The sequence below is a fragment of the Falco cherrug genome, chromosome 8, assembly GCF_023634085.1.
Source record: "Falco cherrug isolate bFalChe1 chromosome 8, bFalChe1.pri, whole genome shotgun sequence".
NCBI lineage: Eukaryota > Metazoa > Chordata > Aves > Falconiformes > Falconidae > Falco > Falco cherrug.
The window spans coordinates 58,904,078-58,927,002 of record NC_073704.1 but is presented as its reverse complement, the minus strand read 5'-3'; the positions used below and the strand labels follow the sequence as shown (position 1 = coordinate 58,927,002).

General features: G+C 56.5%; 1 protein-coding gene across 4 annotated transcripts in view; it reads right to left on the bottom strand.

Moving 5' to 3' along the window:
* Positions 1–840: 840 nt before the first annotated feature.
* CAMK2A (calcium/calmodulin dependent protein kinase II alpha) overlaps positions 841–22,925 on the bottom strand; it is a 36,858-nt gene continuing 14,773 nt past the window's right edge. The window contains exons 5-19 of one of the 4 annotated variants that reach the window (XM_005440603.4): positions 22,709–22,774; positions 21,080–21,152; positions 20,601–20,703; positions 19,956–20,039; positions 19,265–19,359; positions 18,726–18,848; positions 17,883–17,966; positions 16,455–16,497; positions 14,553–14,593; positions 10,232–10,264; positions 9,094–9,142; positions 7,737–7,812; positions 6,809–6,903; positions 6,200–6,436; positions 841–5,988 (exon numbers count right to left, since the gene is read on the bottom strand). In XM_005440603.4, the coding sequence (XP_005440660.1) occupies positions 6,204–6,436; positions 6,809–6,903; positions 7,737–7,812; positions 9,094–9,142; positions 10,232–10,264; positions 14,553–14,593; positions 16,455–16,497; positions 17,883–17,966; positions 18,726–18,848; positions 19,265–19,359; positions 19,956–20,039; positions 20,601–20,703; positions 21,080–21,152; positions 22,709–22,774 (1,198 nt within the window). In that variant the 3' untranslated portion in view covers positions 841–5,988; positions 6,200–6,203. The remainder of the gene's footprint in view (positions 5,989–6,199; positions 6,437–6,808; positions 6,904–7,736; positions 7,813–9,093; positions 9,143–10,231; positions 10,265–14,552; positions 14,594–16,454; positions 16,498–17,882; positions 17,967–18,725; positions 18,849–19,264; positions 19,360–19,955; positions 20,040–20,600; positions 20,704–21,079; positions 21,153–22,708; positions 22,775–22,925) is intronic. The other 3 variants (XM_027807407.2, XM_005440604.4, XM_027807408.2) reach the window with 3 other exon arrangements.

Genomic DNA, 22,925 nt, shown 5'->3' with positions numbered 1-22,925 from the left:
ACCCTGCACGGCAACGTGGCCGGGGATGCCACACCGCCCCCACCCCCCGTCCCCGCGGCAGGGAACCCCCCCCCCCCCGCCGCTTTGGGCTGCGGCGTGTCCCGCTGCTCCCCCGCGGAGCCCAGGGCGAGACCCTTGGGCTGGCGGGGCTGGCGGGGGGCGGCCGGGGCGCGGGGGGTGCCCGGCTCCCTGCCCCCCGCCCTGCGGGGCCGGCTGGGGAAGGGGCGGCGGGGCGGGCCGGTGCTGACACCTGCTGGGGCCGCCGCGCATGGCAGGCGGCGGGGGGGCTCCCGTGCCCGGCCGGGCCCCGCGGCGGGACCGGCGTGTGCGGGGCAGGGACAGCCCGGCCCCCGCAGGGTACCAGCCCGTCTGCATGGGCAAAGCCGGGCAGCTGCCCCGGGGGGACCCCCCAGACCCCGTCCTGGGCTGGGCTGGGGGTGCTGCGCCCCGCACCCTGCAGCACCAGCTCCCCCAAAACTCTCCTGGCTGCCCAGTGGGCAAGGGTGACAGCTCGGTCCCCACCTCCCAGCCAGCCCCGGGCAGCTTGTGGGGTCTCCCAGGCACCTGTAGCCCCCGGAGCCCCGTCCCCGGGAAAAGGGCCGGGTTGGGGTGACCCAGGTCTGCAGGTGGCAACAAGCTCTGCCAAAGCCCCAGGGGTGCGGGCGGCCAGGGGTGCCCAGGGTACCAGCACCCCGCGGGCAGGGGCACAGCGCCTGCTGCCTGCAGCTGCTGCCCAAGGCTTGGTCCCAGCCTCGATGCTTTCGAGGAGAGGAGTGCGGTGACGGAGGGACAAGGCGGTGGCAGACGGTCTGAGTCACTGCAGTGACAGAGAATCATCCGTTTCCATGCTCAGAAGTTGGTAGCTATTTATTGCACTTGAACACCAAGAATAAAACTGACACTCGCCCTCCCTCCCGCACCCACCCCACGCCCGGTCCCCCCGCCGCCCTCCCCAAATAGAGCATCCGATTTGAGCAGTGATCATTCTGTTCACAGCCACAGGTTCCAAAAAAACAAAGGAAAAGGAAACAAAACCAATCCCTCCCCCCCCCCCCGCCCCGCCCCCGTCAAGCTCCCACTGAATCCAACACGGTCACACTGCTCAACAGTTTGAGTGCACTTACAAAAAGATAAGAGAAAGGCTTCAGCTGCAACCATACAGACTGACAGACACGAGGGGACAGGCAGCTTCCCCTCCCCGGGGCCTCATTTTCTGTTATGTGACAAAGCTTGGTATGCTCTTAATTATAATATATTTTTTGCAATCAACTTAAATAAATATTTCCATAGAGATTTCTTGTAAGTATATATAATTTTTTATATATATAATATATGAGAGAGTTATCTCGTTTTTTTCTTAAACCACTGTTAACATATTATCCCTGCTTGTCCAAAAAATGTTACAAAAGCCCTAAAATTGTGCAACGGTTAGAAAAAAGGGACAACAACCCAAAGAAGGAAGAAGCCGCTCACTACAGCCCCCACCACGGCCTCCTCTCCCACTCCCTAGTGACCTGCAGGCGGGAAGGACATTCAGCCAAGGGATGGGGAGCCGGTGGGTGGCCTTCAAGGACAGGTGGTGGAGGGGCCACCAGCCCCTCCTCTGGTGTTTCCACAGCCTGTTCACATCTGGGTTTTCCTGTCTGGTATGGGTGGGCTTGGACCTGCACCTTTCGAAATGGATAATGGTAAGGTCTCTATCCTGCTGGCAGGAGGATGGTTGTTACATCAAGAGAGTGGTGCACACCATGAGATGTGTCCTGCGGTGGGGAAGAATGGTCAGCCTGGCTCCTGGGATGATCAGAGGAGATGGTTATGGGATCTTCTGCTGACAGACACCTCTTGGTCCACGGGGCTGTGATGTGGCTGCCCTCTCAAACACGGCACGGTTGTTTGCTGGTCCTCCTCAGTGATCGCACCATGGGCTGCCGAGCAGAACGTGAGCTCAAAGTGGGACCAGATGGCTGCTGGTACCTGCTGCAACCTCTGGGGCTCCATGAGGGCATCAGCTTATGGAGGGGAGGCAGGTTTGGGGTCAGACAAGGGTCCAGTGCCTGGCAGAGGGGGCATTTACTTGGGGTGGGTGGGAAAGATAGCTCTCCTGGCTGTGCCTGGCCAGGGTAAGGAGCAGAGTGCCCACTCCTGCAGCAAAGAGCAGACGCCCAGGTGTGGCCTCTTCTTCCAGAGCGGACACACCAGCAAGACCTGAGAAATGATGATGTTGCAGCTGGACCCTGGCAGCCAGGAAGGGAAAACAGGTGACTTCCAAGCCCACCTGTGGAGCTGGGACCCTTAGACCACCACAGCAATTGCTTCCACTCGGATATCCCCTGTGGTCTGTGAGAGGTGGAAGAGATGATCAGTTTGGAGGATTTCTGAGTGTGGTTTGACCCAGACGGCCAGGCGACCACGTGACTTGGGCTCTGCCTGTATTAGGGAATGAAATGTGCCACAGCCTGATCTCCAGTCTCGAGGCCGATGGGGACAGGAGGTCCGAGGTGGTAAACTCCATCTCAACAAGGTGGCCTTGTCCATATTGCTTATTGGGAACATGCCCTGGACCTTGTCATCCCCAGAACCATGGTGGGATTGTTGGGGTGATGACAGTTAGCATGTGCCAGGGATGGTGCCAACAACTTAAAAGTACAGATGTAACTGCAGCATCCCTGGCTCTGTGAGCCAAAGAAGGATGGAGGCAGTTGATGACTGGGTGCTTTTAGTTTTCCTGCAAGCTTAGGAGAAATCAGAAAATGTGAAGGAAGACAGAGACAGAAGCTGTTCACCATGGCTACTGAAAGAAAGGGTGGTGGTATATCAGTGCTTGCTCAGAGATGCTCTGGGGATACAGGAACCTGCTCTGGAGAAGCAGGGCAAGGTGGGGAAGAGAAACCGGGCAGGACAGACCCCTAAAGTGCAGGTGCTTAATGCTGCCAGCGTGGGCAGGTTGGGAAGTTGGGTCTTCCTTGGTCAGCCTTCAGCTTGACTGGAAGACTAGGAGGAGTTGAAACCCCCGACTCTGCTTCCCTTGGAAAGGATTGGGAGCATTTTAGGTGTTGCAAGGACATCCAGCTGCCTCCAGAGGAACCTGTCCCTGGAGAGATGATCGTAGGAAAAACTCGAGGAGGATAAACTACCTCCAAGAAGACACCTCAAAGCCTTCCTGGAAACCAAGACATTCCTCCTTAGCAGCAACTGCCCAAAGTGGGCTCTCAGTGAAAGGAGATGGTATCTACACCAGTATCTCATCCATCATCCCTGGCAAACCTCACCACAACCCCTGTCCTAGTTCCTTTCTCTAGTAGCAGCTGCTGGAGCAGCTTCACCCTCACAGCCCACCTGAGGTCCACAGATATCAGGAGCTCCAAAACCAGGCTGAAAAGGCATCTGCCCTACAGCTCCCACACAGAGCCCTGCCATGACCTCCTCTATCCTCATCCATTTCATACTGATTGCCAAAAATACTCCTGGCGCCCGGAGAGCCTGGGCATCAGGAGGTGGGTGAGACACTCACTGTGGCTGGCTTCACGGCCAGCTCTGGAGAGGGAGAGAGAGACCTGTGAAAGAGCTGAGTCCTTCCTTTAAAAATGAAAAAAAAAACCAAACAAACCCAGCACTAAAAGATTACAGGAAGAAAAACAGATCTGTAAAAACACCCAAACTCTACCTTAAAAGCTAATCCTCTCCCTGCATGGATTACCCTGCTTTGGGGGCATCTCTTGCAAGCCAATGCAGCTCCACAGTCAAACAGCACAGGTCCACCAAGGGCACGGGGACACACCACTACACCCATGGAGCACCTGAGTGATTTGCCTAAAAAAAGGCGTCTCCTACACACATTGCCAGCAACCATTGCACCGTCGGCGCAGCAGGACACACCAAAACACCTCTTAGGGCCTGTTCATGCCCCAGCAGTTCGGATTTCTTCCCCTCCATCCAGTGGGAAAATATTTTTGCAGTCTTGCAAGGATGCAGCTGCGTTTCATACAGCAGCTGTCCCTGCCTCAACAGAGAGCAAAGCATTCAAAACCACAGAAAAGGCAAAATACACACTCAGAATTTACATGGAGAAAACATTTCCTTTTTTTTTCCTTTTTTTTTTTTTTTCTTATGTCCAAAACAAGCAGTTTTTTGTTAATTTCTTTGTTTTTCAACACACGCACCGTCTAGGAAGTTAAACGCCATGCAGATGAAGAGAGTGGAGCTAGGAAGTCCCCTGGGGCAGCAGCACTGCAGGAGTCTCACGTCAATGAGCAAAGAGGTTCCAGTCAGAAAAAAGAGAACAAGAAACAGAATGGCCGGAAAAAAACCCGCCCTTGGACCTCTACCTGACGACAAAGAGGTGAGACCAAAATTCCCCTTCCCGGCCATGTCTTCTGTCCTGAAAGCCACGTCCTGGTGGCTCCCCAAGAGCCACCACCTGGGTTTGCCCTGCAGGAAGACCCATGGGGTGTAGGAAGGTGCCCCGGGGAGGTGGGTGCTGCTGGAGGTGGGTGCCTTTGCCCACCCGGTGCTGTGGGATGGGATGGGATGAGCCGCTGCAGCGTGGGGTGGGGGCTGGCAGCCATGGGACTCCTGGTAGGGGCATCGTGGCGGCACAACCCCTCTCCAAATGTAAACGCAACAAAAAACAGCAACCCCCCAAAATCCCCTGACCCTTCCCGCCCTAAACAGTTGAATGTTTCTAGTTATTACATAAAGATCCATTTCAGCAAATACTCAAAATCAAGTTACGAAATACACAGTAGGTTGTTTTCTTTTCCTATAAAAAGGCATGCGCTCAAAGTAGAAGACAGCTAAAGGCTTGTTTGTTTTCTTTGAAGCACGATCAGATTCTGCAGTTTTGTTACTAAAGTTGCATTCCTCGTCGTCGCTGGAAGGAGTCGTGTGGGCAATGGAGGTTTGCGCCCCGACCCGGCAGCCAGCTCGGCTGTCCCCGTCCCAGCCCGGGAGTCAGGCGCAGGGGAGTGCCAGGGGGCACATGCGAGGGGCAGGGGTGAGTGCTCCGTGGGGCTGGGGGCTGGGGTAAAGGATCCAGGCTGGGTGGCGGGTGGGGAGGAGGGTGTGGGAGTGATGCTACCGCCATGGCATGGCTGGGAGAGCCCCAGCTCCCGGCTGTGCCGATGCGGTTCTGGGAAGCAGTCGTCTTTCTCCTCCTCTCTTCTCCCAGCTTCACCAGTCCCTGCTCCGAAGGGAGAAGGGAAGAAGGAGGGAGAGCATCCCTCTCAGCATGGCAGCTGCCCAGAGCCAGGGCGCAAACCTACTTGCTCTCCTGGGAAGGAGCCAGCCTACGCTCCTGGGAAGGGAAAATAAACAGATAGCCTTTACTCACCCATCCAAACACTTCCCTCCTCACCCAGGGGCACATGGAAAATGGACTTTGCAAATGGTTTAAATCATGGTTCCCCAGCCGAGGTGCTGGGAAGCGGAAGCCCGGGTCGGGAGCAGGCGGGAGCCACGGCGTCACATGGGGACCTTGATAGCAGCAAAGCAAAATCCACTGGCACACAGGGAGGGTGCAGCACAGAGCGGCTCAAAACTGGCCCCTGCCCTCCTCTTCCTCAGGGGGCTCCCAGCAGCGGTGGGGATGGAGGCAGATGATGAGTCCGAGCCCGAGCCCGACTCAGGAGGCGTGCTGGGTAGTGGGGGTTCCCATCAACTCCATGCAGCCGAGGAGGAAGGCCTTTACCCTGGCACACGTCATCTTACTGGCCAGATGCTCAGGTTTAGGTTCATGGTTTCTCTTTTCTTGGTTCATGCAGAGGAAGGGGGCCCAGCGCCATGGCCCCGGCATGGTGCAGGGGTTCGATGGGATGCTTGCGTGGCGCCAGCAGGGCTGTTGCGTGTGTGCGGTGAGAAGCGAGGGGTTATTCCAGCGGGAACCAAGCAGCAGAGCCAACAGCCAAAGTCCCGTAGGTGAAGATGTCAGAGGGGGTCTCCCCTTGGTAGTCAGTCAGTGACAAACCCGACACGGGCAGGACCGCGCTTCAGCTGCAAAACACAAACCGGGAAGACAGGGACTTTGCTTCAACCATCCCTTTGGCAGAGCATCCCTCTCCCCACTGCCATCCCACTGGGATCAGCCATCTCCTCCCTTCTGCGGATCCCTGGGGCAGGATCCCACCCGCTTTGCAGCCTCAATGCTGCAAGGAGCCCGCTCTGTCCCCTCCCTGCCCACCATGCCCCATCCCTGGAGCCTCACAGGCTTACTGCGGTAGGACGGAGGGCGCGCCAGATCTGTGGAAGTGGACGATTTGCCATTTGCCATCGCGGCGGTGCCAGATGCGGGTCTCCTCAGACTGGGCGGTGCGGGGGATCCCTCCCGCGTCCACGTACTGCGTGATGCGGATATAGGCAATGCAGGCAGACTCGTCTCCCATCAGGTGAATGTGGGGGTTCAGGATCGTTGTGTGCACAGGCTTGCTGTTCCGGGACCACACTGCAGAGAGGACAAGTGGCTTTAGGCAGGGGAAAGAGTTTGGGTGGCTCTTGCCCAGGGCGGCAGCGATGTGGGAAGGGGAGGTGCTTGGGTTAGGCTTTCTGCTTGGAGGACCTGAGTAAGTGCTTGCATGGGTGGATTCAGGATGAACCCACCTAGAAAGCAGCTAACCAAGCAACTCCTCTGTTTACAGCCCAGCCACAGTTGACCTAACAGGCTTGATTCACCTCCTGCTGGGATCTTCCAGATCATCCAGACATGCTCCCAAAGCCACCCTTACCCTCCTCTCTCCAGCAAGCTGATGGAGGTCAAGACACAGCTGGGCCCATGGAAGGTGGGAAGGGTCCCTCGGGAGGCAAGGGGGCTGCTTACGGTTTTCAAAGTAGAATCGGTGGAAATCCAGGCCTTCCACGAGGTTGCCTAGAGCCTCAGGCTCGAAGGCAGTCATCCCAGGGTCACACATCTTCCTGGGAGGTGGGAAGGGGACAGAAAAGGGAGAAGTTATCTCACTGCTTCTAGCATGAGAGCCTGCAAAACCCAAACAGCTCATGCTCGGCATGACTCCCTCAGCCTGAGACTGAGGAGCCTCTGCACCAGCAAGTAATTCAAACACAAATCTGACCTTGACCCTGCACTCTGCATGAAGCCCACCCCACCTCACCTCCATCCCACTGCCTGCAGCCAGGACCCCAGAGAGGCAGGGTGAATTCTCCATCAGTCACCATCTCCCATTAAACCTCCCAAAACACTGCTGTCCCCTTTGTAAGAAAGAAAAATGTCAGGGAGAAACTCCTATTTTCTGCTCTGTATCAAAATATCCCCACTGCAGTTCTCTGAGGCAGGGATGAAGACCTGCACTCGCTCAGATATTGCTAATTAAATAGGCCTTGGACACAGAAGCAGTGTATTCTGAAGAGCATCAGCTCAGCAAGTAGAAAGCAGTTATGCTTCCAAGCAGATTGCAGCAATCTGGATATAATAGATACCATGGATGCAATGCTCCTTCTTCCACCATAAATCACATTTGCAGTTATACATCTTTCTGCAAACCAGAAAATGGGCTCATCCATGATACTGAGACCAGAGAGCTGTGGCCAGCTTAGTGTGAGAGAAGCATCAGGTTTGGAAACTGATGTCCCCTGCTTCTCTTGGATGGTCCCTGTGCCCCACCACCATGTCAACCCAGTCACCCTGCCCTGGGCAGCAGTAAAAGCTCCCGGGCTGCTCTGTTACAGTGAGGACACCCGCTCCAGGAGGCTGAGCCCCCACCCCAACCCAAAATCACACGGGGCACACTCACGTGTAGGACTCAAAGTCGCCATTGCTTATTGCTTCGATCAGCTGCTCTGTGACTTTAATGATTTCTTGCTTCCGTACTGTTGGTTTAAAGAGACAAAGAAAATAAAAGAAGAAAACGAACCAGAAATGCTGGTGTTGCAATATCGCTGAGATATCTTTTTCTCATTAGAAACAGACCACAGGACACTGGGGGACATTGGAAACTGTCCAGGGAAAAAGCAGGATGGCAACTTGAGAGAGAGATGTGGGGAAGGGCTCTTCACCCCCAGAGAGGAAAGACCTCCAAAGTCAGGGCAAAACTGAAACTCCCTGTATTTTCCTAAAGAGCAAAAGAGTTAATCACCAAGTGGTGAGCTGCCCTCGGCCCAAAACCTGGCCCAGGCTGGTCTTGGTTGCAAAGCCTTGCCAAGCTGGGACCTTCTACCCCATGAACTCACAGCAGGGCCCAGCCAGGGCAAGCTGGACCAAGGATGCTCTCACCTCCCTCTGAGATGGGAGGAGAGGGTCTCGGCTGGAAGAGGACAGGTAGGTGACATGGGCAGCCACCGCAGGAGACAGAAGGAGGGACCCTGCGAAGGGCATGGCACAGTGTGGCTGCTGCCAGGGACTCCAGGCACTGCCAGCTCATTTGGGAAGGGACTGGGCTGCAAGAGCAGGTTTGGCTCCCCGGGATGCAGGAGGAGCTGTCAGAGGTAACCCTGGGCTTATGAATGAGGTTCTGCTTCAAATGCAAATCAGCGTCATGCTTGACTTAATATTTTTTATTTATTTATTGCGGGTAATGAAAGGAGAGGGAGCATGTTCCTGAGAGTCATTCAGAAAGGAGGAGAGGGACCCCCATCACTTTCTTTGCACTGCTTGCCTCCACATCCACTCTTGGGGAGCCCTTCCCCCAGAGGACAGGTGTCCCATTAAGTGTCACATCAGGCCAAAGTCCATCTTGCTTTGCGCTGAGATCGCTTCATTGAGAGACTTTACAAATTAGCACTGATAAATCATTCCCTGGGTTATTCTTAGAAAGCTGGCTCTGGCAGGGGGGCAGGCGGAAGGCAGGGATTTCCCTTGGAGGATTTTCCCAAAGGGCCATTTATTTTGGAGAAGCAGGCAGCCGGGCTGCTATCCCTGGAGATGTCTGCCATTTCCACGCCTGCTTTCAGGGAACATCCCCATTTTTGGGAGCCCCCTCCTTGCCCGCAGTGCCCCAGCAGTGAAACCACCTAAGGAGTTACAGCCACTTCCGAAGGGACCTGAGGCAGCTCGATGGCGGCAGGTTTTGCCGTAGCCAATATCTCACTAGGGGTGGCCCCACGGCACCTCCAAAACAGCCTGCCCACCTCCCCGGGTGCCCCCAACGGTACCTTTGGTGTCTTCATCCTCGATGGTGGTGTTGGTGCTCTCCGACGATTCCTGAGCAAAGAACAGAAAGGAGAGACGGGGCGGTGAGAGGGGTCTTCTCCCCACGCCAGACGGAGCTCGTGTGTTCGACAGCCCCCCGAGTCCGACCCCACAGCGCTCGACTGTGCCAATGGACAGAAACCAAGGAAAACGCCAGCAGGTCCAACCCGTCCTCAACCACAGCTCTAGGGCAGCGCTGGCAGAGCCCTCCCTGACCTCCACTCCTTGTAGCCAAGGGCACAAGAGCTGGGCTGTGGAGGGTCTGGTAGGAACGGCGCTGCCTTTCCTACCAGCACCTGTGGGGACAGAGATGGGGGCAGGTCCGGGGGGGTTTGGTGGGTTCCTAGGATCGTTGCCGGAGGGGCAGGGAGAGGGGCTGTGCAGGGGTGGAAGACACCATGTTGACTGTACGATAAAGAGAGAGATGTACAAATTAACAGCGAGGAGGAGCTGGGATGAGAAAGAGGGGACTGTGCAGGAGTGAGAGAGACCACACTGACCGCAGAGTAGGGAGAGAAATGTACAATAAAACAGAGTGCTTCCAAGACCCACATGGACCACTGAAGGCTGAGACACAGCTCTTTCAAGAAACAGCTGAGCACTACACAGATTTTGGGGGGAGGGGGGTACTGACCCCCCGTCTCTCTTCAGGAGCCCCATCAAGGCAACTCTGCTAGCGGAGCTAGAGCAATGGCTCTGCTAGCTCTTCCCAGCAGAGCCTTGCTTATGTATTACCCATAATACCCCGATGTAGGTTGGCAAGGTGTCCCATGACCATACAGTCCCCGCAGAGGCATGGAAGGTGTTTCTCCAAGGCTCCTTGGACCGATGCAGCCTGCAGACCTGAGTCAGGAGAACTGGGAGAAACGGCATGAGAACCCATCAGCAAGAACCAGGGCCGGCTTCCCACCAGCTGGTGGCCAGCAAGTGCCTGCACCAACCCTGTTAATGGGGTTTGTGGGTGATACGGCTTTGAGGATGTTCCCTCCAACCCCGGTGTCCCTTCTTCCCTACCCCGAGGTAACTTCCAAAAACGGGGGAAGCTGGAACATGTGGAGAGGCCCAGCAATATCGGCATTGAGGAAGACGAAGGACACTCACCATTAACTGAACGCTGGAACTGGACTTTCTTTTCTGGAAAAACAAGGAGAAGAGATGGAACAGGAAGAGACACAGAGTGAGAAAGGCTGAGAGCGGCATGTGAGAGGCAGCAGCTCCTGAGCCACCCTTTGTGGTCCTCATGGAGGGGCAAACGAAAGGTGGGGGACAACCTGGTGCTCCTGTAGGGACATGCCACTGGCTGTGGTGCTGGTGGTGCCATGCCAGCTCCCTCCCCGCATTCCTGCTAGCACCTTTTTCTCTCGATCTGCCACAATCTCTGGTGTTGCTCATCCCAAGGACCTAGTTAGCCCAAAAGGAAGTCCCCTAGGAGTCGATGACTACTCTCGTGGCTTTGTGACCAGGCCAGTGAGCTCACAGGAACAGGAGTAGGACGCTGAACAGCTCAGGCAGCTCCACCACCTGTACAGCCCTGCAGTATGAATGCCATACTGATGTTTTCAGACTCTGGAGCTTTTCTGGGCACATCTGCCCATGCTGCTGACTAGTGTGGAGATGCCCAGTTAGCTTTGGACCTAGACCAGTACTAAGCTGGCTGGTTTAAAGCCAGCATGGCTATTGCTACTCAACCCCACAAGGCAGACACACTATGTGGGAAGCTGTCCTGAGTGCAGCCCCAGTGCTTTAAATCAGGACATGTTTCCTCCAGAGAGAAGACCTTATGCATGCACATATATATCTCCATCCTTGTCCACTACCACTAGGTTTTAAGGCTTTTGGGTTGGATGACCCCATAGTCACAATTCTGCTTGCAATCCCAAACCACTTCTGGACTCTCCTTCCTTGCTGTGCTTTTCTCCCTGTCTCCATCTTTAATCTAGCTAGGAGACAGGGGGACGTGCACGCTGGCCTCGTGCCCTTTCTCTGCCTCCAGCTCCCAGGGGATGAATCAGCAGCCGACAGGGAACACCAGCGTGCAGGAAGCCGCAGTGCCAAGTAAAAAAGTGTTTTACCAGCGTATTTAACAAGGCACCAGCTCTGCCTGCCCTGCAGAGGGAAAAGTAGCATACACAGTGCAAATCTCTTGGAAAACTCCATGGAGTGACCTGTTAAGGTGCATGGGTGCGCTGCAGTGTAAAAACTGCTGATATCCATTCCCCCTCATTGCTCCTTTCACATCCTAACTGGCTCCCACCAGCATCGTCACTGAGTTTCCCCCTCTGCCAGTGCAGCTCTTCCCTCCCTTGCTAGGTCCTACGTTAACACTCGCCCCTCCTTCACCGAAACAACAGATGTCCTAAAGGGCAGAGTGAGCTGCAGTATTTTGGAAGGAACCCCATGGGAAATGGAGCCGCCAGAGGTGGGCTGTCTGCAGGAAGGGCTGACAGCTTCTGCTACCCAAGGACATGAGACGGGGCAGTAAACTGCAGAAATTTCAGACGCAACAGAATGCAACACAAAGCAGTGACTGCGTCAAGTCTGGACATACAGTAACAGGATGCAACACGGGGCAGTGAGCTCATTAATTTAGGACGGGACAGGATGTGACATGGGGCAGTGATTTCATTAGTTTACAATGTGACGAGATGTGACACTACACAGGGCAGTGAAGGTATCACAGCTGCTGGGACCAGAAGACCTCCCACCAACCCCAGAGCAGGGCTCGAGGGGGATTTTTGGTCCCATGAATGCTTTTAGTGAGGGAGAAACCTCCTCAAGAGGATGAATTTTGAGCCCTCTGAGCCCAGGCTAGAGCCATCGTGGTGCCGGAGGGCTGTGCGGGTAGGCTGGAGGGCAGCACCAGCTACCTTCTGCCCACCTTTGTGGCTTTGGGCAGGAATGGCAGGGGTGGCTGCCTGGGACCTGCCTGCTCTCATGGGGACAGTCAGTCCAGCAAGTTTCTCCAAATGGGAACACAACTCTTCTAACAATGAACCACACCACTTGGCCTAACTTACAGCCCTGCTCTGAGCAGGCAGGACCATTCTCTTCCCACCTGCCCAAGGCAGGTTTCCAGGTTCCTGCCTCACTTTTCCAGCAAGATGGAAAAAAATGAACACCAGCCAGCAATGCCCTGACATCTGCCAGCTGCCCACAGTGGGCCATTAAAGCTTCACCTGGAGCACCCAGCCTCCCTGTGCTCCCGTGAGTGGGTTACGCTGTGAGTGACCCCAGGCTGGGCATGGGAATGAGAGGTGGGAATGGTAACACTGAAGGTGACCAACACAATCAACCTGTTGGCAAAGAGGTTGCCTCTACTTTGTCTTCTCCTCTTCTACCTTCGTGGCCATCCAGCCAGGCATTCTCACCTCCACTTGTTGGAAAGAGGGCAATAAAAAAGCAAACTCATTCTCCAGAGCTTGTGCACTCTCTTGAGCTGAGTGTTGGCTGGTAGGCTGTGCTCAGGATGAAGCTTCACTTGCTGCTCCCCACTCACCAGGGAGGAGCTGAGTACTGGGGATACAAGCCAGCCTCTCTGGCCCTCCTCCGAAACCAGACCCTCCTTGCTGAGTTTCAGTGATGGGCCAAGAAGGGCTGTTTACGCAAACTAGCTATTTTGCTAAGACAGCAAGTGCCCTGCTTCGCAGGATAACATCTGCCCTCAAAGCTACTTTGAAGTCCAAGAGGGAGCACCATTAGCAAGCTGGGCTGGCAGATGGTCTTCTAAAGCCACACCATCCCGACAATGCTAGAGGTGAAATTCAAGGCTGCCCCTTTCTGCTGGAAAATTAGATTCAGGCCAGTGCCTGATGAAGCCTCTCCATCCACCAATCTCTTTTTACAGATTAAAAATGCATCTTCTGATTGCTCCCACCTCTGCTCCAGCAACTCGTACCAAGTCAGCCCTACCATTGATGTCACTTCTCAGGTGACTCCCAGAAGCAGCCAGGACTTCAGAATAGCAGAGCCCTGGCCAGCAGTGGCTGGCAGATGGGTTGCTGGGACTCCCAAGGGACCCAGCCCCTCTGTGCCAGCACTGTTGTACAAACCTAGCAATCCTGTCAGAGAAGTCACAAGATATCCTGATGCCATGGCCCAAAGCAATGTCCTTTCATAGCAATGCAGGCCATCAGCTGCACGCTGCAGAATAATATTGCATGGCCAGAATGGTCTGTTGTGGAGCTGAGCCCAGGTTTGGAGAGTTGTGCACGGTCTCAAGTTTTGCAGGCTTGTCCTGTCCCAGCCACTGGGTCTGGAAGCAGTGGGAGAAAGACAAGCCATCCCTAGACCTCTGGCTCCATGGACCATTTGGACTGAGGAGTGAAGAAGCCAGCTGAGGGCTCTGCTTTTCCAAAACCCTGCACATCTCACAGCCCAACAGCTGGGTCCCCGCAAAAGGGTTGGAGGAAGGAGAACAACTGTGCTGCAGTCGAGCTTCCAAATCTCTGCCTGACACCTTGCACTCCTGCCCTGCAATGGGGAATGTGATCACACCAGATCTCCCCTGCTGAGTGATCACTTGTATTCATGAAGGGAAAGGGTAAGGAGAGAAAGACCCTCACATGCACAATTTCTTCCTGCCGGAGGAGTGTGACAGAGTTCACTAACCACCTCTAACTACCACATCTCCGTATCATCAGAAGCAGCTGCTCAACAGCAGGATTTTGCTGCCTCCAGGAGCCACCTTGTCCTGGAGAAGAGCCGTGGCCCCACCTCAGAGGGGCAGGCGAACTTGAGAGCTCTGCAGCCCAGAAAACAAGGTCCATCAGAGAGCACTGGCTTGTTTTTAGAGCATCACCAAGCCAATTGCTCTATCAATTATCAGCCAGTGCCTTTGCTCTGTCTGCACTGGGCACAGGGGGCCGGCAGTGCTGCCAAGAGGGTTAAGGGCACCCATGTGCCACCCAGCAGCACACCAGCCCTTGGGGACGGGACAGGACAGGAGCTGGCGAGTCAGCCCAGCCCCACCAGCTGCAGCAGGATGCATGCTAGGGTGAGCAGGAGATGCAGTCACCCATCTCACCAGACGGCTGCTGCCAGGCTGAAGCCATGGCTCTGGGCTGCAAAGCTGCCTCCCCCTGTCTCCTGTCCCCGCTCCTGACCCAGCCTCTGCCTCTCCCCCTCCCTGGGGGCAGCAAGGGGTGAACGCATTTTTCAGGCAATGAAACAGCAGCAATTTCCCCCGTGCACCCCTCTAGCACCAGCCTGCTCCCCTCGCTCGCTGTGCTGCAAAGCCTCCTGTGCACTGCCTGTCCTGGCAGGAGCCGAGCCGGTGGCACAGGGACACACTGGGACAGCCAGGCCAACAGCCGCCCTTTAAAGCCCAGGGTGTCGCAGGGACCTCTGGCATGACACGGAGACCCCCACCACCGCCCCAGCAGTGGAGGGGCAGGCAGGAGAAGGTGGCAGGGAGGGGGCTTACCTTCACGCCGTCATTCTTCTTGTTGCCGCCGCTTTTGCCTCCTGGAGAGAGGAGGAAGGAGATTAGGAGACCCAGGCAGGGCACCAAGACCAGGAGGCCAAGGATCAGCAGCATGGTGCCAGGTGGCAGAGCGATGGGACCCCGCAGGACCAGCTGGTGGGTTTTGTCCTCTCTCCAGCAACCCCCAGTGCAACTCCCGGGAGCTCAGGGGCAACCTGGCTGGCACTGTCCTGTCCTACCCCCAGTGGCTCTCAGCCAGGGGCATGACCCGTCTCCTAACGTCACGCCAATTCCTCAGGGCAGCTTGGAGGGGGCTGGTGGGGCTGTTCAGCGGCAGGCAGGCTCCGGCCGGGGGTTGCTGGTGACCGAGCGCGGCGCAGCGCGGTGGAATGGGCTGCCCGCCTGCTGCCCTCTAATTTTAGCCCCATGCTGCCGGGATCATGTGCTGCCGGCCCGCCGGCCCGACAGCTGCAGCCCACATTTTGACAATGATGAAAAGCAGACGCCTTCCCCAGTGCCCACCTACCGCTGCCGGCTCTGCCCCAGCCCCCTGGGCTGCACAAGGCACCCCACTGCCCCTGCACCCTGGAGCAGGGTGGGACTGGGGGGCTCAGCCCCACGCAGGACCGCACCGGCTGCCAGCCCTGCCGCGCTCCCCAGCAGGGAGGACCAGTAAGGCCCCGGGCTGTGCGTGGGACGGGCAGTGCTATAAGAGATGCTTTTGAATTTCCTGCCCTTTGATGCTTCGTGTCCGCCATGTCTCCTGGCGCGGGGCCTGACACTGGATCCCCCCAGCTGCTGGGACTCCTCCAGCCCTGCCGCACGCTGCCCACAAGTGCTAAATGTGTCAGCACGATCCCCCCGCGACAAATGCAGATACCAACCCCGGCCGCAGCCCTCTCTTCTGGCAGCTGGCTGGACCAGCAACCCCCATGTCCCCCCTGCTCACCTGCTACACCTGACTGCCGGGGTGCCTCAGTGAAGCACCCCGAAACACCCATCTATCACCAAACAGCTGCTGCCAGCCCACTCAGCCAGCATGCCAGGCTTGGCTGGCTTGTCCCACCGCTGCAGCACCTCTGCTGGGGCCATCCCTGAGGCTGGGGAGTGCTGGAGGTGACAGTGAGCGGATGAGCTCTGTAGTCACCTGGCACCTTTTTGGTTCTGTGCCTGGGAATCACCAGGACCTGCTGATCCCTGCCTGTGAAATCCCAGCTGCAGGGCTTGCTCCAAAGCAGCAGGGTGTCCCCAGAGGAGTTCCCAGAGGAGACAGCTCTTGGCAAGGGCACTGGGACAGTGGGGCTTGTGGCTGCACTGAGACCACTCCAGGCGCCCAAGCTGGGCTGCCGTGCTCTGTCCCTGCTCCTGTGTCTCCGTGCAGCCCTTGTGACATAGGGAGGCAGGAGGAGAGCAGAGGCCCTGCAGGATCAGTACCCGCCTGCCTGGGAGAGACCTCAGGGACCTGCTGCCACCTGGCTGCAGTGGCACCCAGGGACCTTTCCGGCACCTTCTTGGTGCAGAGGATGCTCTCCCTGAGCCACAGACATCTCCAGGAGGACACAAACCAGGTGCCTTGAGCCCTGGCTGCCCCAAGCACCCGCATCCCCACCCCAGCACAAGCCAGGTGGTTGGGCACATACAAACCCCCACACCCTAAACCTCTGGGGGCTGCTGTGCCTCAGCCAGACACCTTTTCTCTTGCACCCCAAGCCAGAAAACAGCCTGGAGGTGCCAGGTGACCTGGCCTGGACCTGGTCACCCAATGCCGTGCGTCCCCAGAGGCACGAGGCAACCTCAGCCCCCCTGTGACATCCAAGGCAAAGCCAGCTCTCCAGGGACCCTACGGGTTTGCCCTGGGTGCCTTGTAAGACAAAGGAGATGAGCCCCAGAGACAGCACCTACCGGAGAAGTTCCTGGTGGCCAGCATGGTGGTGAGGATGGCTCCCTGAAAGACACAGAAGGTAGAAGGAAAGGGCATGCTGGGCCCCAGCCCCCCGCACCCCTGCTGCTCCCCCCAGCTCTGGGAAGGAAAGCCCTGCTTGTCACCTGTCCCCTGGCCACCTCACTGGAAGGAAACTGGCCCACGGGTTGATATTCTTCTCTTGCCATCAAAAGCAGCCCTACATACCTGACTCCATATCCCCAGCTCCAGGGCGTTGGGTTACATTCTCTGAAACTGCCTTCCTTCCAAGATTAAAGGGATATTAAATATCCTCGGGGTGCATTTCGGTCTAGTTCTGCCCTGCCCTAGATGCAGCACGACTCCACTGAGCTGACCAGGGCCAGCAGCTGGCAGCAAGGGGAGCCACCGGGAGCAGAACCAGATTTAATTGCAATTAAAGCCATGCCAGTTAAGAGCAGCAGGGCAGGGATTTTTCACGGGAGCCACACAAAGATCACCACTGCAAAATAACGTTCATAAAAATGCTTTCCTTTTTCCAGCCGACTCTGCTAACTAGTTGCTCAGCATTTAATGAGATTACTTTGGACTAATTGCTTACAGTAATGGATTACTATTTTGAAGTGTATGCCTGAACTAATTTGATTACTTGTCTAGCTGAAAAGTATTAATAGTTTATAGCCAGTTTCTTTTCTTGATAATCTTGTTAGTAGCCTGCAGCTGTACTGCTTTGTGCCACATCGTGTTCAGGCCTGGAGCACTGATGGCTCTGACTGCCGCGCAGATCAGCGCTGTTCCTGCTCTGTGTCTCCGGCTCTGGAGAAGGCATTGCAATTTCCAGAGCCCATTCCCAGCACCGTGCTGCCGGCTGAGGCTGAGCAGCACCCAGGAGACGGATGCTTCAGGGAGGTGCTCCAGCTCGACAGTGAAGCCTGGGGAGATGGTGGTATCAGAGGGAGCCCAGGCTGCAGCACACAGCAGCATCCCAGAAGGGAAAGCCTGTGGGACTGCTGGTGAGGGTGATCCAGAGTTCTTTGCTAATCTATGAATCCCTTTGTTCCTTGGCTAAGTGGCTTGGCCATCAGGCAAAGGGATCTGGCTGTGCCTCTCAGATCCATGTCCTGCCCCAAAAGCAGCTTTCTTGACACTAACTCCAGCGGGAAAGTCCTTGCCCCCGTGGCCAGGGCAGCTATGTGACTCAGTGCTTTCCTTCACTGTGGTTTTCCTCCAAGCACTTGGGAACCCCAGCCAGGTGCAACCACCACCCCACTTGGTCTCTTCTCCCTTCTTCACAGTGAGGATCCTCAGATGTCTGTCACCCCCACACTGCTGACCCAGAGGCAGCACCCTGTGCTTTCCCACACAAGGAACAAACCTACTAATGACCTGATCATGCATTTTGCCATCAGCTTGGAGCGTATGAGAGTTACCTTCAGCTTCCTCCGGGCATTGAACTTCTTCAGACAGTCCACCGTCTCCTGCCTGTGCATGCATGACGCCACGGTGGCACGGTGCTGAGAGGAGAAAGACCCGGCTTAGAGGGGGAAGGGGTTCCCCTGGCCCCACTCTCACATGCACGCACACGTGTGCGGTCTCCCACGGCCGAGGCACAAGCCAGAGCCACCTGCAGCAGCAGCAGATCAAAGTTTAATAGGCAGCAGGAGATCGCAGCTCTGGAGTCAGCAGGATCTGCTCTGGGGAGGGGGGGGGGGGGGTTGCAGTAAGAGCTGGCTGCCCCCTCAGTTAACCCTTTGACTGACCAGCCACATTGAGCAGCATGCTCAGGGTTTGCACATGGTGTGGGGTCCCAGGGTTAAGCCCATGCGGTCCTCCTCCCTTTAGGAGCTGATTCAGAGCGTGAACCAGCAGCCAAAGGAGCGGGGTGCAGCAAGGGGCTGGGGGAAATTGCTGCTGGGTGTACGGATGGGTAGACACGAGCACACTCCCACCACCCTTAAGGAAAGGCCCCCGCCAGTGCAGCTTGACACCAAGAAACCAGCCTGTCCACACCAGGGCTGGGAACATGTGTGTCCCTCCCCTAGGACATGCTGTTTGCATTCACGCTCCAGGCTTTTCTCTGCCGTAAAGCCTCAGGGAAAAGGCTGCTTTGAGAGCACTGGGAGGAACCATGCCAGGAAACCATCTTCCCAGAATGGAGAAAAGAGCCAGACAGCATGTTTGATAACATGCGCTTCCCAGTGAGATGTTCCCTCCTTGTGAACCCCCACACCTCTATACCTTTGACCCCAACCAGCGAGTGCCACCAAACTCACCGATATCCAGGGGTGCTTCAGAGCCTCCGCTGCCGTGATGCGCTTGGACGGGTTTATGGTCAACATCTTGTTGATGAGATCTTTTGCTTCAGGAGTGACTGTGTCCCACTCAGGAGAGGGGAACTACCAAAGCAAAGGGACCAGGGTGAGAGATTGCAGGGAGCAATAGAAGGAGCAGAAGCCCCTTTGCACTTGGGTTGGTTCCCCTGCAACCCTTTGCTCCTGCCCATGGGACAGTTTGGAGAGTCAGTAGCAACAGGAAAGAGCTGCCAGTTGGAAAAGTGGAGAGCGGGAGTGCAGGGAGGAGAAAGGTGGAAGGCCCAGGACAACACTTATCTGTCCTGCAAAGTGGACATGCCAGTGTGTGCACCTGGCCATGGCAGCTTGGTCAACACTCTGTGACTGCAGCAGAGGAAAGAAACTTGCTCCTGCCTGTCTGAATTTGTCCTGGTTGCTCTTCTGGAGCAACAGACTGCAAGGCAGGGACAGCAGGAGAGAGGGGAGACCGTGAAAGTGGAAAGCAAAACAAATCCACTCACATCATAAGCCCCAGCCTTGATCTGCTGGTAGAGTCGGTGCTGGTCTTCATCCCAAAAGGGTGGGTAGCCGACTAGCAGGATGTAGAGGATGACACCTGCCCAGGACAGGAGACGTGGGATCAGTGGGAGAGAGCGCATTGGTGGAGGTATGAGCAGACCCAGCCTGGAGACTGGCCCAGCCCAAGCAGAGAAACAGAAATCATGGAAATGGGAGGATTTGCTCCCCGATTAAAAAGCAAAAGGCTTGTTGTTGGGTCCAGCAGCTGCAGAGATATATGGGTCTGGCAGCCACTGTGCACAGCCTCGAGCTGGGTGCCCAGCAGGGCTGGGTGATGCCTCCTCCCCATCGCGGGTGGAAGAAGGCTCCCCTATGGCTGCAGCTGCACAGAGGCACTGCCTGGCTCCATCAGCACCGCAGGGCAAAAGAGCTGCCATCTCCCTTGCTTGGGGGCTTTGGGTGCATAGCAAGGGAGCTGATCCTTCAGAGAAGAGTGCCCCTGGACTGGGAAAGAGGGTGCTGCTCTAGGGACAACCCCGGGTAATGTGTCACCTCTTGGGTAAATCCTCCACCCTGACCTCCCTAAGACATATCTAGCCACTGCAACGTTGGACATGCTAGATGAACAGCCTGCCTCATCCCACACAGTCCAGTCCAGCCCGCTCCCAGCATTTCAGCCCCAGTCTGACTTACCACAAGCCCACAGGTCCACGGCTTTGCCATAGGGATCCTTCCGGAGCACCTCAGGAGAGAGGTATCCTGGGGTGCCAGCGAAACCTGGGACAGACAGCTTGTCACGCACCGACGGCAGGCAGTCCCCATCCCTGCACAGCTCACCAGCAGTGCCTGGTGCCTGGCCAGGCACCGCAAAAGCCAAGAGCCCTGGCACACGCCAACCAGGTGGGACAGGCACGCTCCCTTCAGACGCCTCCATGCCTCCCAAGAGCAGAGCAAACTGCAGCTTTCTTCCCGTGGCAGCAGCCAGACCCCAGGATGCGGCATAAGGCTGGAGTGCTCCAATGTGCACCTCCAGCACTTGGAAGAGGTTTTCCTCCTGCAGGGTCTGCCCCTGTTGCCAGCTCACCAGGACATCTTGGTGACTCACCAAGTCCCTGCGAAGCTGTTTGCCTGTGCCCTGTACCAATGCTGGGCTGTTTCCAGGGGCATAGCTGGAGCCATCAACCTCCTCATCCACTGCGCCTCCTAGGCTGGCGCTGCCAGGATGCTCCCGTAACCCAGGATTCAGGTCCTGGGGATGCGCGTCCCTCCTGAGTCCTCCATGACCAAACACACAAACAAGGGCCGGAGGATACCCCACCTCAGGCCAGTCCTACTCACCAAACCATGCTTGCTGGTCCCCCTCCACCTCGATGGCAAGGCCGAAGTCAGCCAGCTTGACCGCAGCACCCTTCAACTTGGATGCCAGCAGCAGGTTCTCAGGCTGCAGGAGGAGATGAGGGTTGGAGACAAGCAAAGGCCCCCCCGGAGTTCTGCTGTCATGGAGGGGGGCTTCCCAGCACAGCACGGTGGAAGGTCAGGGCTCTGGATGTGCTCCCCAGCTGCTTTGTCCTGCTTTGTGTCCCAGTGTCCTTGGATCCTTAGAGGACCATGGACTCTGAGGACCTCCCTACCCCCTCTCCCTTGTTTTGTTTCGCCCCAGAGCTGGTCTTTGCCCTGTGGCTTTCCAGAAGCCCTACATGGCGTTCCTCCCCACTGTTTCAGCTGCCCTGGAAGACGCTGGGCATTGCTCCACAGGGGTTTGCATCGCAGATGGGGTCCCCACATCCTCCCACAGCCACTTCCCCTGCAGCTCCTACCTTCAGATCCCGATGGACCACCCCCATCTGGTGGCAGTGCAGGACAGCCTCCAGGATCTGCTGGATGCAGTGACTGTGGGAGAGAGAGGAAAGCTCACAAAGTGGTTGGCAAGGCAGAGTTTCCTTAGACATTTTTACTTGGCTGCATTTCATACCCCGCCGCCCCTCTCCTCACCATGCTTCTCAGCCGCAGCTCTGCAGCACAGCTCAGTGTCCCCCTCCACCCAAAGCCACGCACCCATGCAGAGCAGTTGTAACCCAGTAAGACCCCACCAGAGCTGGACACAGTCACGGTGAACAGGAGCACAGGGGCTACAGCTGAGCCCATGGGGTCCCCATAGGGGCAACACTGGGGAGGAGCTGGACACCAGCAGTGGAGTCACAGTGCCAACCCACATTTGGTCTCCCAACCCAGGCAGAGCAGACGTGCTCCTCCAACACAGAGCTAACCTTTGCTTCAGCCCCATTTCCCTGGCCTGCTCTAAGGCGGGTGGCTCCTGCTGCGTCTGTTCGCTTTATATCTAGTTCATCAAACCCCAGCTCTGCTGCATGCGTGAGAAAGGAAGGGAAAAAGACTGGGGCCATGATCACTTCTGCTCCAAAACAGCTGTGTGCAAGGCAGAAGGTCTTTATTTACATGTATTTTATTTTATTTCTATGACACTAACAAGTGGATAGGTTGTAAGTGGATTCCATGCAGGCGGTTCATTAAATGGGATTATTTTCTGCCCAGAAATAAGGGAAATTTCCATGCAGACAGAGGTAGCGTGGAGCTTATCGCGCCCTTGGACATTTGTGTGGGCTACACTTATCCTGGGGGCAAAGCCCAGAGGCACAGTGATATCTAGAGACTGGAGAGGACCAAACCATGTCGTCTCAAAAAAATGAGGCTAGTGCTGTCCCCTGGCCAAGCTGCAAGGGCCGAAAGTGTCGCTGAAACCGTACCCAGCCCCCTGCGTCTGCAGCAGGGTACCTGGAAAGTGCCAGTGGGAGCGGGGGAGGGAGCGGAGCTCCAGTACATCCTCCCACCCAGCCTGTCTTCACTGCTTCTCCTTAGTGCTTTCAAGTGGTAAATGCTAGAGAAACGCTTGCAAATGACTGTTAATGCAGCTGCAAGGGGAAAGGGCAAAGACTGTGGGGTGTCTGTGCTGGCTGCGGCACCAGCCTGACGCTGGGCTTCCTCTTGCCAGCCCTGGGAGCCCTGACACCCCCAGCCCTGGGAGCCCCGATACCCCCAGCCCTGGGAGCCCCACTGTTCCCAGCCCTGGGAGCCCCATGCCTTGCTCCTTTACAGGGAGGTCAGATGTAGGATATGCCATCAGCCTGGGGAAGGAGGATGCTGTGAGCAACGGCTGGCAGCTGCCTGATTCGGGGGGGGACACCAGCCCCGCGGTAACAGGCACTTCTTGGCACAGGAGCCCAGTGAGTTAAAAAGAGCTGCTTTTTTTTTTTTCTCACTACACATCTGGTTTATGAGTACACGCTGCAGAGCGGCTGTAAAACACCTCCCAGCATGGAAGGAGCTTATGCTGCAGCAAGCCAGACATGTAGGATCCTGGGAGAGAGCAGCTCGTGGGAGAAGGGGACAACTGCTGTCCCCTCCGCAATGTGGCGTGTGTCCGTGCTCACCTGGCATCTGCTTCACTGTAGTACTCCCTGGCCACAATGTCCTCAAACAGCTCCCCACCGGTGACCCTGTGAGAAAACAGGGACAGTCACGCTCGGCCACCTCAGCACGGCACACAAGGGAGCTGGATTGATTTACAGCCCTGGCACACACACCCACACACCCCCCCAAAATGCCACTGCGCTGTGCATGGGGGGGGAATGTTAGGGGTGCAGGGTG